We start from the raw sequence: 13,414 nt of genomic DNA, 5'->3' as shown, positions 1-13,414 counted from the left end.
AAGCATGAACAAAGCCAAAACGCAAACCAGGCTTAACCAACCTTAAATTTTTGGTAGATTACAAACAGTATCAAGTTTTCTACCAGTGGTGATTAGTCTATTAGCAATATCTAGCGTTTTTGTAGTACACCAAGTTTTCTGTCAGTAGTATCTAGTCTTCTAAGCAGTATTTGGTCTTCTGCAAACTGTATTAAACATTCTACCAGTGGTGATTGGCCTTCTATTAGCAATATCTGTTTTTTTTTTTGTAGTATATCATGTCTCCCAGCAATATCTAGTCTTATAAACAGTATTTGATCTACTGGAAACAGCGTCAAGTTTTCTGTTTAGTGTTTTTAGTGTCTTATTAGCAATATGTAATCTTTTGTAGCAAATTGCATCTTCTGTTAGCGTGGTCTAGACTTCTATTAACAGTATTTGGTCTTCTACCAGCAGTATTTAATCTGTTTCCAGTAATGTTTTGTCTTCTACCAGCAGTATCCAGCCTTTCAAGATGTATTTGATCTTCTCTAAACAGGTTCAAGCTTTCTGCCAGCGATGATTACTCTTCTATAATCAATATCTAGTCTTTTTGTAGAATACTAAATCCAAAACTTGTACGGCGCCTGTCAAATATCTGGGAATCTACCTAACTCGGATCTCACATGGGAAACACATGTAATAAAAACTGAATACGGGCGCATACTATGCTTATTTCTTTAGTCATGCCACCTACGCCATATTAGCTTGGAGTTATTCTGCCCATATTGGTCGAGTTTTTGGAGTTCAATTAAGATGCGTTAGGGTGATGGCAAACTTGGTATTACAGGATTGCTGTAGAGCTAAATTTATTAAATTTGAAATGTTAACAATTCTTTGCCTTTACATCTTCCAATGTCTTGGTCACACTAAAAATAATATCACCCAATATAAAACGGTTATTCAATAAAGTATTATTATTTATATGGCCAAATATGTCTTAATTGGACCTAAAATTCCATTTTGCTTAATCTAAATTAAAACACTCGAAGATGCAATTAATGCAAATCATACCATATAACCAGGACAAGAATGCACGTTGAGATTTCTTGCTTAGCCTTTAAATTAATTACCGTAATTTCTGGTTTTTGTGCAGTTGTCCAAAAAAACGTGGTTTACCTCGGTTGCGATATGCGATGAATGGTCTTGATATTTTACAACACCTTGATATACATATAAACAGTATGTATTGATTTTTGAAATGTTGATGCATGTACGAGATTTCGTTTTAAGTTTTGTAATGATTTTTACATGCATACTAAATCTAAGTTTTTGTTGTATTTTATTAAGTGCTTCTAATAATTAAAGTTTTTGAGAAAGAGAAAGAGAAGAGTGACGCACGTGCAACTCTCTGGGTGACATAGGGTTCGGTATTATTATTACCGACCGGGTTGGCGCTCATCAACTTGCACGCCCGGCGTTACAGTAATTAAATATCGCTTAATTTAGATCAATTTATGTACCCCCCGAAGGGGGCGAGCGCGCCTCCGCTTCCAGGGAACCACGACATCTTTATGCACCTGCCCCCTTCTTGTAAGCGTTCGCATTTTAATTCGAAGGCGGCACAGCGACGGCGGCGGCTGTTTGTTTTCCTTTCCGAAGGACTTACTGCCGTTCCGGAACTCTTAACAAATTGCCGTTACGATTTTGACGTGGTTATTAAGCGGTATTAGTATACCCGGTTGAAATACTGTGGCAGATACCTAGTTTACCTGACAACTCAGGTGAATGAATTAGTACCTTTTGGGTTTTCGGGGTTCGAAATTAATTAAAACTTAATTTCAATTTGAATTAATTATTTTTGTACAACACCAAGTTTATTTTTACTTCCTAATTTTGACATCATTTTGACATTGTAGATCACACTGTAAATTCTGTATTTGTCATTTTGATGTACATAAATACTTAAAAAATAATTTATTTTTTATCTACCAATCATTAATAAATAACCACTTTATTATGGCTGAAGGAACTCCCGCAGAGGAAGATGTTTGGGAAGAAGAAGAAGAAGAGGAAAAATCAGATAATGGTGGTATTTGCGCGGAGCCTATTGAGACCCTTTTGGAAAAAAATACAGAATCATTTCAATGTCTCGGTCAATACATCATGTCCAGAAGCTCACTCTTGAGGAATCCTTTGTATCATTTTCCTCCTCTTGAAGATCCTGGGATAGATGCAGCTTTTTATACACCGGGTTAAACAGTAACCTATGTAGGCGGTTTTACACTTTCTTATTTTGTATTCGTACTTTTAGTTATTGAAGTAGAACCCGACCTTTTTGGACTTGAAAAATATAAATCGATGTGTAAAGAATTGAAAATAATGACATTGCGCAGAGTTATAAGTTCTCTAGAAACTTCCACGTTGTATCTAAAAGTAATGCTTGTTCCTCAATATTAAAATATCTTTATAATTTGTTTAATTCAGTATTATAGCTTATCTGATAAACAACTTCGAGCAATCACAACAGCTTTAAGGGGGAACACGTGCGTTACAGAGTTAAATTTAGAAGAAAATTTTATGAAACCAGAATCGGTAGAATACGTAGCCCAAATGTTAATAGAAAATGAGATGTTAGAAGTCTTGAATTTCAGAGAATGTAGAATCGGAAGCGAAGGTGCTGAGATTTTAGCCGATGGCATAGCTAATGCGCTTAAATTAACTGATTTGGATTTAAGTTGTAACAGTTTGGGAAATGAGGGATTAGAATTTATAAAAGATGCTTTATGTAATCATTTGACAATTAAACGATTGAACTTGAGTAAAAATGAATTAACCGATGTTGCTATACCTGCTTTGGTAGAAATTTTAAAAGAAAACGCTGTCATTGAAGACTTAGACTTGTCTTGGAATATAATTAACGCGCCTCGGGGTTGGAAACAACTAGCGAATGAGGGTTTGCTTGAGAATAAAAGTTTGCGTGTTTTAAATTTGGCTTGGAATGGTATAACCGAAAAGCCTTGTTTAAAATTTTTATTAAAATTTACTAAAGCAACAGAGACTTTGGAAAAGTTGGATATAAGCAATAACATGTAAGTTAAAAAAATGATAATTAATCAATTATCAATAATAAAATTTTAATTTGGGGAAGGATACCCGAAGCTACTTGTAAGATGTTTAAAACTCTAATCGTCAAGAACAACACATTATTGAGTATAAATCTTGGTTTCAATAAAATATTGCCAGAAACAGCTCAAACATTAATTGAACTTCTATTACTGCCAAAAAGCAGAAGACCCAAATTGGAGGAACTATATATGGATAATGTTTACATAAAAAAGAATGCGCTTGGTGTAAATAAAACTTTTAAAATTTAATATTTTTTAACCAGTACAGTTCCTTTTCCTTATCTAGTCATATAATCGCGCTAGAAGGAATGGTAAAAAGGTAACTATCGGTGGCGTATTAGGTAATTGGGTAATAAAAGGACCGGATGTTGCAAAACTTCTTTTTGAACGTGCTCGTATGATGGCGATGGCGCCGAAAAAGAAAAAAATGCAAAAAGATTTCAGTCATTTTATTTTTACTTTACCCGAAACTCCAATGCAAGGAAACGATTTTATTGATTTAGTTACAAATTTTAAAATGAAAAAAGTCGATAAAGATCTCGTAAACGGTCTTGTTGATTGCTTCAAATATAAGAAAAGCGGCATCGATGCAGGAGCTTTACGCCAAAAGTACATAGAACTTTATCCGGATGCTCAACCGGCACCGAAAAAAGAGAAAAAGAAGAAAGGAAAGAAAGGTAAGAAGAAAGGCGACACCGAAACTGAAGGTGAAACGGAAGGTGGCGATCAAGGGGAATATTATTGGGATGAAGATGAGGAAGGAGACGCTTATCATCTTTATAGTGAAGCGTTAGACGAAGCAGGTAAAGCTGAGCAAAGTGAAGTTGAAGAAGGCGAGGAAGAAGAAGGAGACGAAGAAGAAGAAATGGAAGGCGAAATTCCTAAACCACCCGTTGAAGTCGCTCATGGGGAAAGTGTAACAGATGTTATTGCTCAAATAGGGGATTCTACAGAGAATAAAGAAGGTGGCAATGCTGAACATCATGAAGGTTGAAATTAAAATATTGTAATTTTTTAAATTTTTGTTGTTAAAGCAGTAATAAAATCAAAAAAAATGTAGAAATAATAAATATTAATGCACAGGGATCAAAAAATAAAATAAACCAAGTACAATATCTATTAAAAGATAAACCAGAGTCGAACATAATTGCTATTACAGAGCACTGGATGACAGAAGTTGAGATAAACACTTTAAAATTTGAAAATTATGTAATTGCATCTTATAATTGTAGAAAAGTCTTTTCGAGGGGAAAAATACTCATATAGCTTAAAAAAATATAACATAGAAAAAAATATTGGACTGAGTTCAGTAAAAGTCCCACAATTAAATTCTGTGTTTATAGCATATCACTCACCAGACTGTGATAAGTGATAATGATCATACATTTCGTAAAGGAAACTCAAAACGTTAAAAATATATTTATAATGGGAGACTATAACATGTGTTAATGAAAGCTCCAAAATCAAAGAAAATTTCTTATCTATTATGTCAGAACATGGACTTAAACAGTCTTTAGGCAACCATAGCGTGTAAATGGAAGAAGATGTGTAACATTTACTGAGGTTGTCATAAAAAATACAGTAAACTGGCATTTAGGTGACCATCTGGCGCAATTAACAACAATTATTCTTGAATATAAAACTGGAAAGAACAAATATACAAAGATAAGACTAATAAATAAAGCAACAATAGAACTTTTCATGAATAAATTAAGAAATAGTGATTGGACTATAATAATAGATCAAAACACTAATGCGCAACATCGTGTTATCAGTCTGCTTTTCGAGAAATAACAATAAAAAAGAAAACATGTACTATCAACACTAAAATGAATTCAGATGACCTAAGAATGATGAAAAACACTTTAAATGCTACTAACACGTTAGCTGAAGAAACGAAAGAAAAGAAATACAAAGAATTGTATCAAATAAAAAAACGTAAGTTTAGAAGACTGATAGATAATACAAAAAAAGAAGCTTATAAACAATTTATGATGAATTCAGAAAATAAAATAACTGCTGCCTGGAATATAGTGAAGCAAGAAACTGGAAAAACAAGGCGCAAGAAAGAAAATAATTCTCTTCTGTCAATCTCCAAACTATCAATATGGAAATAAGATCATATTGAGCTTGAGCAAATTGAAGAAGAAGAAGTGGAAAAGATAATCAAAAACTTGAATAAGACAAATATAAAAAATGTTTATGGAATGATAACGAAACTAATTCAAAACATAGAACCAACAATAAGAGAAGTATTATGTATATTATTAAACAAATGACCCCATTTTATTCTTATTGTATATCAATGACTTGCCTCAAAATATACAGCGGGCTCTATGTCTATATGCTGATGACACCTCTTATACAAATACTTCAGGAGATTTTCTGGATCAAAAGACTAAAAAAACATTAGATACAACCAACAATTGGTTCAAATCGAATAATTTAAACATAATTATAAACAAACATTATACACATTTCAATCAAGATATACAGGGCGATTTATTAGCTCACCATCAAACTTTGACATATCATAGCTAATCCAATTACCAAAAAAAATGTTAATGAACATATGTACAGGATGTCCCAATTTCGATGTCCGCATAGGCTATCTCCGAAACTAAAAGAGATAGAAAAAAAGTAGCTTACATGTCATGATCTCGTTTCTCGAGAAAATGCTAATGCCGAAAACTCCGAACAGCTATCGTCTTTTGTTTTCGCCCTATCGGCAAAAACTGAAAATTTTGCAAAAACGACAATCGCGAATATCTCACTTATTATCAAAGATGGAGTATTATAAATAAAACATTATATGGGCAACTTTTTACGAAGAATTCAGTGGAGTAGGTAGAATTTGTTTCCCATCTTTTATTTTCGAGATTTTAGACGTAATTTTATTTTTTTAAATGGAAACCATAGTTGGCTATGACTTAAAATAATTTGTTATTTTCTTCTGATAACAAATATATGTAGTTTGTGGGGTATATTTCTTATAGTTATTGAATAATTAACAAAAATTCATTTTGTTCCATCTAAATCTAATGTATGTATTTAAAAGTTAATGTTGCTATGGTGATAACCATACATACTATGATGGAATATAATGTATCAATTTTTTTTGTTCTTTCTAAAACTATTGTATGTATTTAAAACTTAATGTTGTTATGGTAATAACCATAACATGAGGGAAAGCATTGTTTCCAATTATTGCCAAAGTTTGTTGCAAGGACAGTAGAATCTAACAGGACTGCCACATCCATTGTATTTTTGTAGTCGACTACGGGTTGGTTGCCCGCACTCTACGTCACACTATTTGCCACGCCTCTTAACTGTCTATGTTTTTAGAGGTTATATGATATAGACATTAATACGTCTAAAAACATAAAACTTCAAAACTAATATGAATACGTCTAGGATATAACCTCTCACAGCAAACGCATAGACCATAACAACAGCTGGGCGTGGAAAATGGTGTGACATAGTTTGCGGGTAGGCTGTCACAACAATGGATGTAGCAGTCCTGTTAGATTCTACTGTCCTTGAGTTTGTAGTAGTATTTAAAAATTCACTAACAACTTTGGCATTATGTGCTGGTGCTCCGTTATATTGAAAATATATCATTTGAGACATATTTAGTGGCAAATTGTCGACCAAAGGCTCAATGTGCTGCCTTAATATATTGAGGTATTTCCCTGAGTTTAAGTTTTTATGGTAGATACTATATGCCAAAATTCTATTATCTAAAAGGGCACACCATACATTGAACCCCAATCTTCTTTGAACACTCAGAGACTTCATCGGTCCAGATAATTTTGAATAAACAGCAGATTATTTAATTTTTTTAAATATCATCTACAAAATTCTAATCTTCGATTGACATCTCCGGCACGTAAATAATGAGTTAGCCCCGCTTTGTATGGTTTATACTTATTTTTCTTTCATATTCGGGAGCAGCGGCTTTTGGGCCAATTTCTCTTGCAGGTCATTTTGGTATGTTTTTGTATGTGGTTTGGGGAAGGACCAAATATCTATTAAATTTTCTGCTAACCGGCTGAAGGTTCTTACGTGCGGTTGTCGTCTTTCTGGATATCTTGTGAAATACAATTCCGCGCCTAACGTCGCATTCTTATCTGATAACATATAGCATTCCATCATGTTACATTTTTCATAATTTTCGAAATTCATTGTAAAGTTTTATTCAGTTTTGTTATACTTTGATACTTAACATGCTGGTGCATCGTACCAGCACATAATGCCAGACTTGTTATCGAATTTTTAAATACAAACTTTGGCAATTATTTGATACATTATGTTCCATCATAGTATGTATGGTTATCACCATAGCAACATTAACTTTTAAATACATACATTAGTTTTAGACAAAACAAAATGAATTTTTGTTAATTATTCAATAACCATAAGAAATATCAGAAGAAAATAACAAATTATTTTAAGTCATAGCCAACTATGGTTTCCATTTAAAAAAATAAAGTTACGTCTAAAATCTCGAAAATAAATTATGGGAAAAAAATTCTACCTACGCCACTGAATTCTTCGTAAAACGTTGCCCATATAATGTTTTATTTATAATACTCCATCTTTGATAATAAGTGAGATATTCGCGATTGTCGTTTTTGCAAAATTTTCAGTTTTTGCCGATAGGGCGAAAACAAAAGACGATAGCTGTTCGGAGTTTTCGGCATTAGCATTTTCTCGAAAAACGAGATCATGACATGTAAGCTACTTTTTTTATATCTCTTTTAGTTTCGGAGATAGCCTATGCGGACATCGAAATTGGGACACCCTGTACTATTTCAATTATTTACGAAATTATGACACTTTAAAGTTATCTGCAGCGAATTTATTAATAGTCAGTAAAATCAAACATTCAACAAAAACAGTTATCATTGTAATATGTCAGTTTGCTGTAAGGTTTAATTATTACATACAAGAAAAAACTGAAAATGTACGCTTATAGCACTGAAGAGTATGCTGATATAATTTTCGTGTATGGTTTTTGCAATAGAAATGCTCGATGCTACAAGAATATCAAGAAAAATTTCCACAGCGCCATGTTATTCAGTTTTTAGCGATTCTTTCAGAAGACTTCGAGAAACAGGTAATCCTGCTCCAGCAAAAGCTATTCGATGGCATGTAGTTAATGTAGAGATCATATGTCAAAGTTTGATGACGAGCTAATAAATCACATGTATAATGCTTTACCATTGATTGAGGGAAGTGAAGAGAATGTTAATAGAGAATGAACTTTATTCACTTGATGAATTCTATAGGTACCATGTTTTTGTGCATTTTAGAAATAAAGATTGTTATATTGTTATCCGTTTTTATTATCTTATTGCTTTATTTCCAAAATAACCATTTCCACATAACCATTAAGATTTTTTTTTACATCCAAAGATATTTTCCACATTATCTACTCTCCCTATACATTTTTTTGTTCTCTTATTGATCCCTTTACCCTCTCTCTTGGGTATAGTGGTGGTTAGTCTCTCGCGTCATTACTCCAGAATTTTTCAATATTTTATCTCGAGCACGGTACGATGGCTTTTAATATGGGACCGGAGCTGGGGTAACAGATTGCAATTCCGCAGCGGTTATCTACTAGTCAAGTGCAGGAAACGGTGCGATACGATCCGGTTTCGGCATCGAGTTGGGTGGCAGCATGGTCCAAAAATGGTCCGCGTCCCTTTTTGACATCTCAATGTCGGTTTATTAACCGTTATCGCTCGATCCCGATCTCGGATTTATTGTTGTGTTGGATCGACCTGAAGCAAACGGAAACATTTCAAGCCGTACAAAAAGAGATAACAACGTTCCTAACTTTTAATTGTCTCAATATCTAATACGTGAAATTAAGAGGTTTTGAATGACATTGCTGGTGATGATAATAATTAAAGTTACGCCTTATCGTTTATTTCGTATGTGGGGTAGTGTGTACCATGGAGAGAGAGGTTGCGAATCGACGCTACCACACTGTCGAAAACGGAAGGACATCGACGTCGATAGCGGCTCGGGGTCCGGAAACGGAACTGCGAGGTGTACTGACGTGTTTATTGTGTTACCAATCCGATTCAGATAATGTGCCACCCTTCAACATCAACAGTTTTCAAACTATAAATGAAGTCGTTGGTTAGTTTATAGTAACCAACGATTACAACTAAACGTCACAAGTTATCATCTTCAAAGTTCAAAATCTTTTAAATTCGTTGTTTTTTTTGGAATTTTCGATATAACGGAGGAAAATCAATTATGCAGGAATTTTCGAGAGGGTGGAAAATCGCTGGGTCCACCACAAACTGAATAATGCACACTCCTATAATGCAATTGTCGGCGTACTTTACATCTTTTTTTTCGTGCATAATGCATTGTGGCCGGTTTTCGAGAAGTAGTAGAGAAGAGAGTACGTTTTCGGGGTCACGTACTACGGGGTCCTTCGGAGGGATGTATCCCAACCCCTGGTCGTTCTCTTGGTCCAGGGCATCTGCACGCTCAACGATCTGTTTAAATATTTGATGTCCAGCGACCGGCGTCGGGTTATGGTGCCCCGTGGTCCTACAGAATTCCTACTGGAAAACGCCTACAATACGTCCGTGGCGTTGGGAATTCACATCCTCGATCGAACGGACCTCGAGAATTGTTTGTTAACCCGGTGTCGAAATTTCAACATTGCCACAGGGATATCTTTACTCTGGCGGTGCAAATAAAACGAATATGTTACTGTAGAATAAGAAATATATTTATACAAGAAAAGAAAAACTATTTTTTTAACATTTTTATTACACGTAAGTGAAATTATTATACATCCTACGAATAAGTCGAAATTAGCTCGTTAATAAGTTTCAAGATATCAATATTTTGTGAACGTGCAAACTATTTATTGATCTGACTATTTATCTAGGGTGAGATTATTTATTGCCTTTATATTGTCGTAATTGCAGTGTGGTTGGGTTATTGTTGTTCTCATCAGTGGATGGTCAAGCGTAGTCAGAAAAGATTCTTAAAATTATTGTACTTCAGGATGGATGGTGTGAAATTTTTACATCTCCTTGCACCTATTCGCTTTATCCATAAAACTACAACGATAAATTTGGGGATGCATCAATTGGCCTTTATTTAATTCGCTTCTTTGGAGAATCTGCTTTCTTATTAATATTAAAAGTATTGAAATATCGAAAAATATCGCCGTTTGATCGACAAAGCTTTTAATTGGATTGACAGACAAATTGACTTCATTCACAAACTTACGAAAATATCTAGAATTATGCTGAATGGATGCCATATTTTAATCAAAAGTTCTGTTAGATTACTTTTGTTAGATTCTAGAGTACAAAAATTTTGTTCCAATAATAACGAGTAGACACTATACATCAAAAAAAGTTTGGAGTTACCCTAGCCAAAGTCCAAAATTCAAGGAATATATTTTAATTAGACCGCATTATGCACCACTTGACTAAGCGACAAATAAATAATGTTGAGAAAAACGGGATTTTCGTTTTCACCAAAAATATAAGACTTCTCAGAATAGACAAACTATTGAAATGTACTGTCCATTTTTATCACAGAACACTGATGACAGCTATCACAAGCATTACATTTTACGATTATACAGGTTGTTTCTGTAAGTCGTGGCATAAATTTAATCACTAAAATTAGAGACAAAATGATGACGATTCGTGTAAACATTTTTGAAGAAAATAATCTAGAGCTTGATACTTTTAAACTGGCCCTTGGCCATCTTCAGAGACTTTCCAAATAGATTAACATCTCTCATCTTATCCATTTTATAAACAAGTTTCTTAATAAAAATCGACGATTTTTTTTTAATGAATGTGAAATAACCCAAAAAACACGTTAAAAATAAAGAGAAAGTACGGAAAAGTGACTAACACTAGATTAACTTCAGTTATAAAACTTCTGTTATATGATAACTAACTTTAGGTTTAAAATGTCAACCTCAATTTTGACATATTGGCAATCTTCATTAAAAATCCTTTAAAATGAGTACAAACACGACATATTTATCTTCAATATTAAAGAAGTTATGGTCAACTTCCGGTTAAGAATGTCAACGTCGATTTTGGCATGTTTGTAATCGTCGTGAAAGATCCTTAAAATGATTCTAGTTCTAGGCCTTGTGTTAGTTCTAGTGATAGTGCTAGTGTAACACTAGAACTGAAGACGCACGGCTAAACCCGAAACTTTCTAGTTCTAGGTCTAGTGTTAGTTCTAGTTTTAGTGCAATAAAAACATGCAACATCTTATGCTAACTAGCGCTACCCACCGCTGTCGTTTGTAAAATGGATAAGATGAGAGATGTTAATCTATTTGTAGAGTCTCTGAAGATGGCCAAGAGCTGAAACTATTTAGACTTAAATTCTATATAAAGTAACAGACAAACTTTTAATTGTATACTAATATCTAAAAAACGACACTGGCCCGAAATTGTAGGTTCATCTATTTTTTCTATTGTAAAATTTCTTGGTGTATCTAAGTGTCATATCTAAGTCGGTTCTTAGTCGTATAATGCAAATCGGACTTGAAATCGTATAACGTGATTGGCGGTTAGCTTTATCCTTTAAAACAAATAATATTTTAGGTCTTTCGGCATTCTGCATTTTTCAAGATAAATTACACCTTTACCTACCAGACAGCATGAAAATCTCTAAAAACGGTAAAACGTCGCTTAGTCAAGTGATGTATAGCGCGGTCCAATTATACCACTACTTATTATACTACATGGGTTTGACTCTACCTTTATAAAAAAATCTTAAATAATACTAGAAAGACTCCTGACTTTAAGGGAATATCTGGAATGGCGCCGCCAAGATTTGACCTTTGACAAAATCCCAAAAATTATTCTGACCGAAAGCCTAAAATTACCATCTAACTAATATCCGTACTAAAAGTCAAGGCCTCTCAGTTTAGAGATAGGTATCTTCACAACCGCTCGATGAATTGTGATAAAGTTGATTCTAATCACTGAACATTTTTACGTAGCATATGCATGTGAATTTGAAAATTTTCGGCTCTGGTTTTCTTTTTATTGCGATTTAAACGAAAATAGTAGCCGATTTGGAGGCTATCGGCAACTTTGTCCACTTCTGAAAAGATGGTGTTACAGACAGGACGTCGCGCCTTTTTATCTTTATGTAGGTAAAATAAAGGCGCGACGTTCAGTCTGGACCTTCCCCTTCTTTTTAATTTATAATTTGCGTAAATCGCTCTAAAAAACTTAGCAAACGCAATTATTTGACATATTTTGGATAAAACCGCGTTAAAATCCACCCAGCCGTTTTCGACATAACCGCGTCCTACTAAACCTCGATTTTCCGCGAAACTATAATGAATATCGAAAAAATAAAATATGGTCATTAGGTTACCACCTGTTCATAATTAAATTTTTTTTGTCGGATAGTTTTTGCGAAAACAAATCGCAAAGGGGACAAAGTTGCCCGCACCTTCAAAAATCGGGTACTTTTTTCATTGACCTCGCGATAAAAAGAAAGCCGCGGAACGAAAAATTTTAAATTCACATATGTTATGTAGAAATGTTCAGTGATTACAACAAACTTTACCTCAATCTTTTTCATCGGGCGGTTGGGGAGATATCGATCTCTCGCCTTGACTTTTGGAATGAATAATAGACGACATATAGCAAAAACAATGGAATTATTCTGACCATACTCAAAACTTTATCGAGATATCAAGAATTACGCTGTACTACAGTAATTACAAGATTCTTGTTGTATTCCAAAATTTTGTCAATGCAATTTTAAGCTTTTTCCAGAAATTTTGAGATATCTTCTAAAAGATTATCTGGGCTTTCATCAACTTGATTTTCAACCTTGACCACTTTGCTCTATATAAGGTAACCAGAGAAGTGGTGTTAATATTGGGTTGAGCATGATCACATCTGGATGCAACCGACGAATCATGACGTCACGTTATATTGCCTTCTAAGTACAAAACCCATAAGTTGTAATCCATGCATGTTATGAAGATTTTCGCTTTATATCTGGGAAATAGCGACATCAATTCTTGAACTCATTATAGATTACACTATTATAGTTCAATATGAACAATTTTAGTACACAATATTTCACTCTATCGTCTAATCAATATTGGCTGAGGATTTCGCTTTATGCCCAAAAAGTTGGTGACTTTTTTGATTGATTATAAACAAGTTTTGAGTACAACATTTTTCTCGTTCGATTGAAGGACTTGCGTATTGAGACTCTTACCATTCCAATATTTTTGGAGATTGATCGATAGCTATTTTGTTTATTCTGCTGATAAACTCAATGCCA

At 33.9% G+C, this 13,414-nt stretch overlaps 1 protein-coding gene across 1 annotated transcript; it reads left to right on the top strand.

Annotated features, from left to right (window-relative positions):
- Positions 1-1,893: 1,893 nt before the first annotated feature.
- Positions 1,894-4,325, top strand: LOC111413080 (FERM domain-containing protein C-like). Its single transcript, XM_023043918.2, has 5 exons — positions 1,894-2,212; positions 2,273-2,394; positions 2,446-3,050; positions 3,110-3,311; positions 3,373-4,325. Exons 1-5 carry the CDS (start codon positions 1,978-1,980, stop codon positions 4,078-4,080), a joined length of 1,872 nt encoding a protein of 623 aa, XP_022899686.2. The 5' UTR covers positions 1,894-1,977; the 3' UTR covers positions 4,081-4,325.
- The last annotated feature ends 9,089 nt before the right edge of the window (positions 4,326-13,414 follow it).

The sequence above is a fragment of the Onthophagus taurus genome, chromosome 7, assembly GCF_036711975.1.
Source record: "Onthophagus taurus isolate NC chromosome 7, IU_Otau_3.0, whole genome shotgun sequence".
NCBI lineage: Eukaryota > Metazoa > Arthropoda > Insecta > Coleoptera > Scarabaeidae > Onthophagus > Onthophagus taurus.
This window is presented reverse-complemented; position numbering and strand designations above follow the sequence as displayed.

What these genes read in the sequence shown, in the direction of transcription:
- LOC111413080 (XM_023043918.2), top strand. Translation starts at nt 1,978, where the DNA reads ATGGCTGAAGGAACTCCCGCAGAGGAAGATGTTTGGGAAGAAGAAGAA. An exon ending in TGCAGCTTTTTATACACCGG is followed by an intron (nt 2,213 to 2,272) that starts GTTAAACAGTAA and finishes TCGTACTTTTAG; the next exon opens with TTATTGAAGTAGAACCCGAC. An exon ending in TTGGATATAAGCAATAACAT is followed by an intron (nt 3,051 to 3,109) that starts GTAAGTTAAAAA and finishes AATTTGGGGAAG; the next exon opens with GATACCCGAAGCTACTTGTA.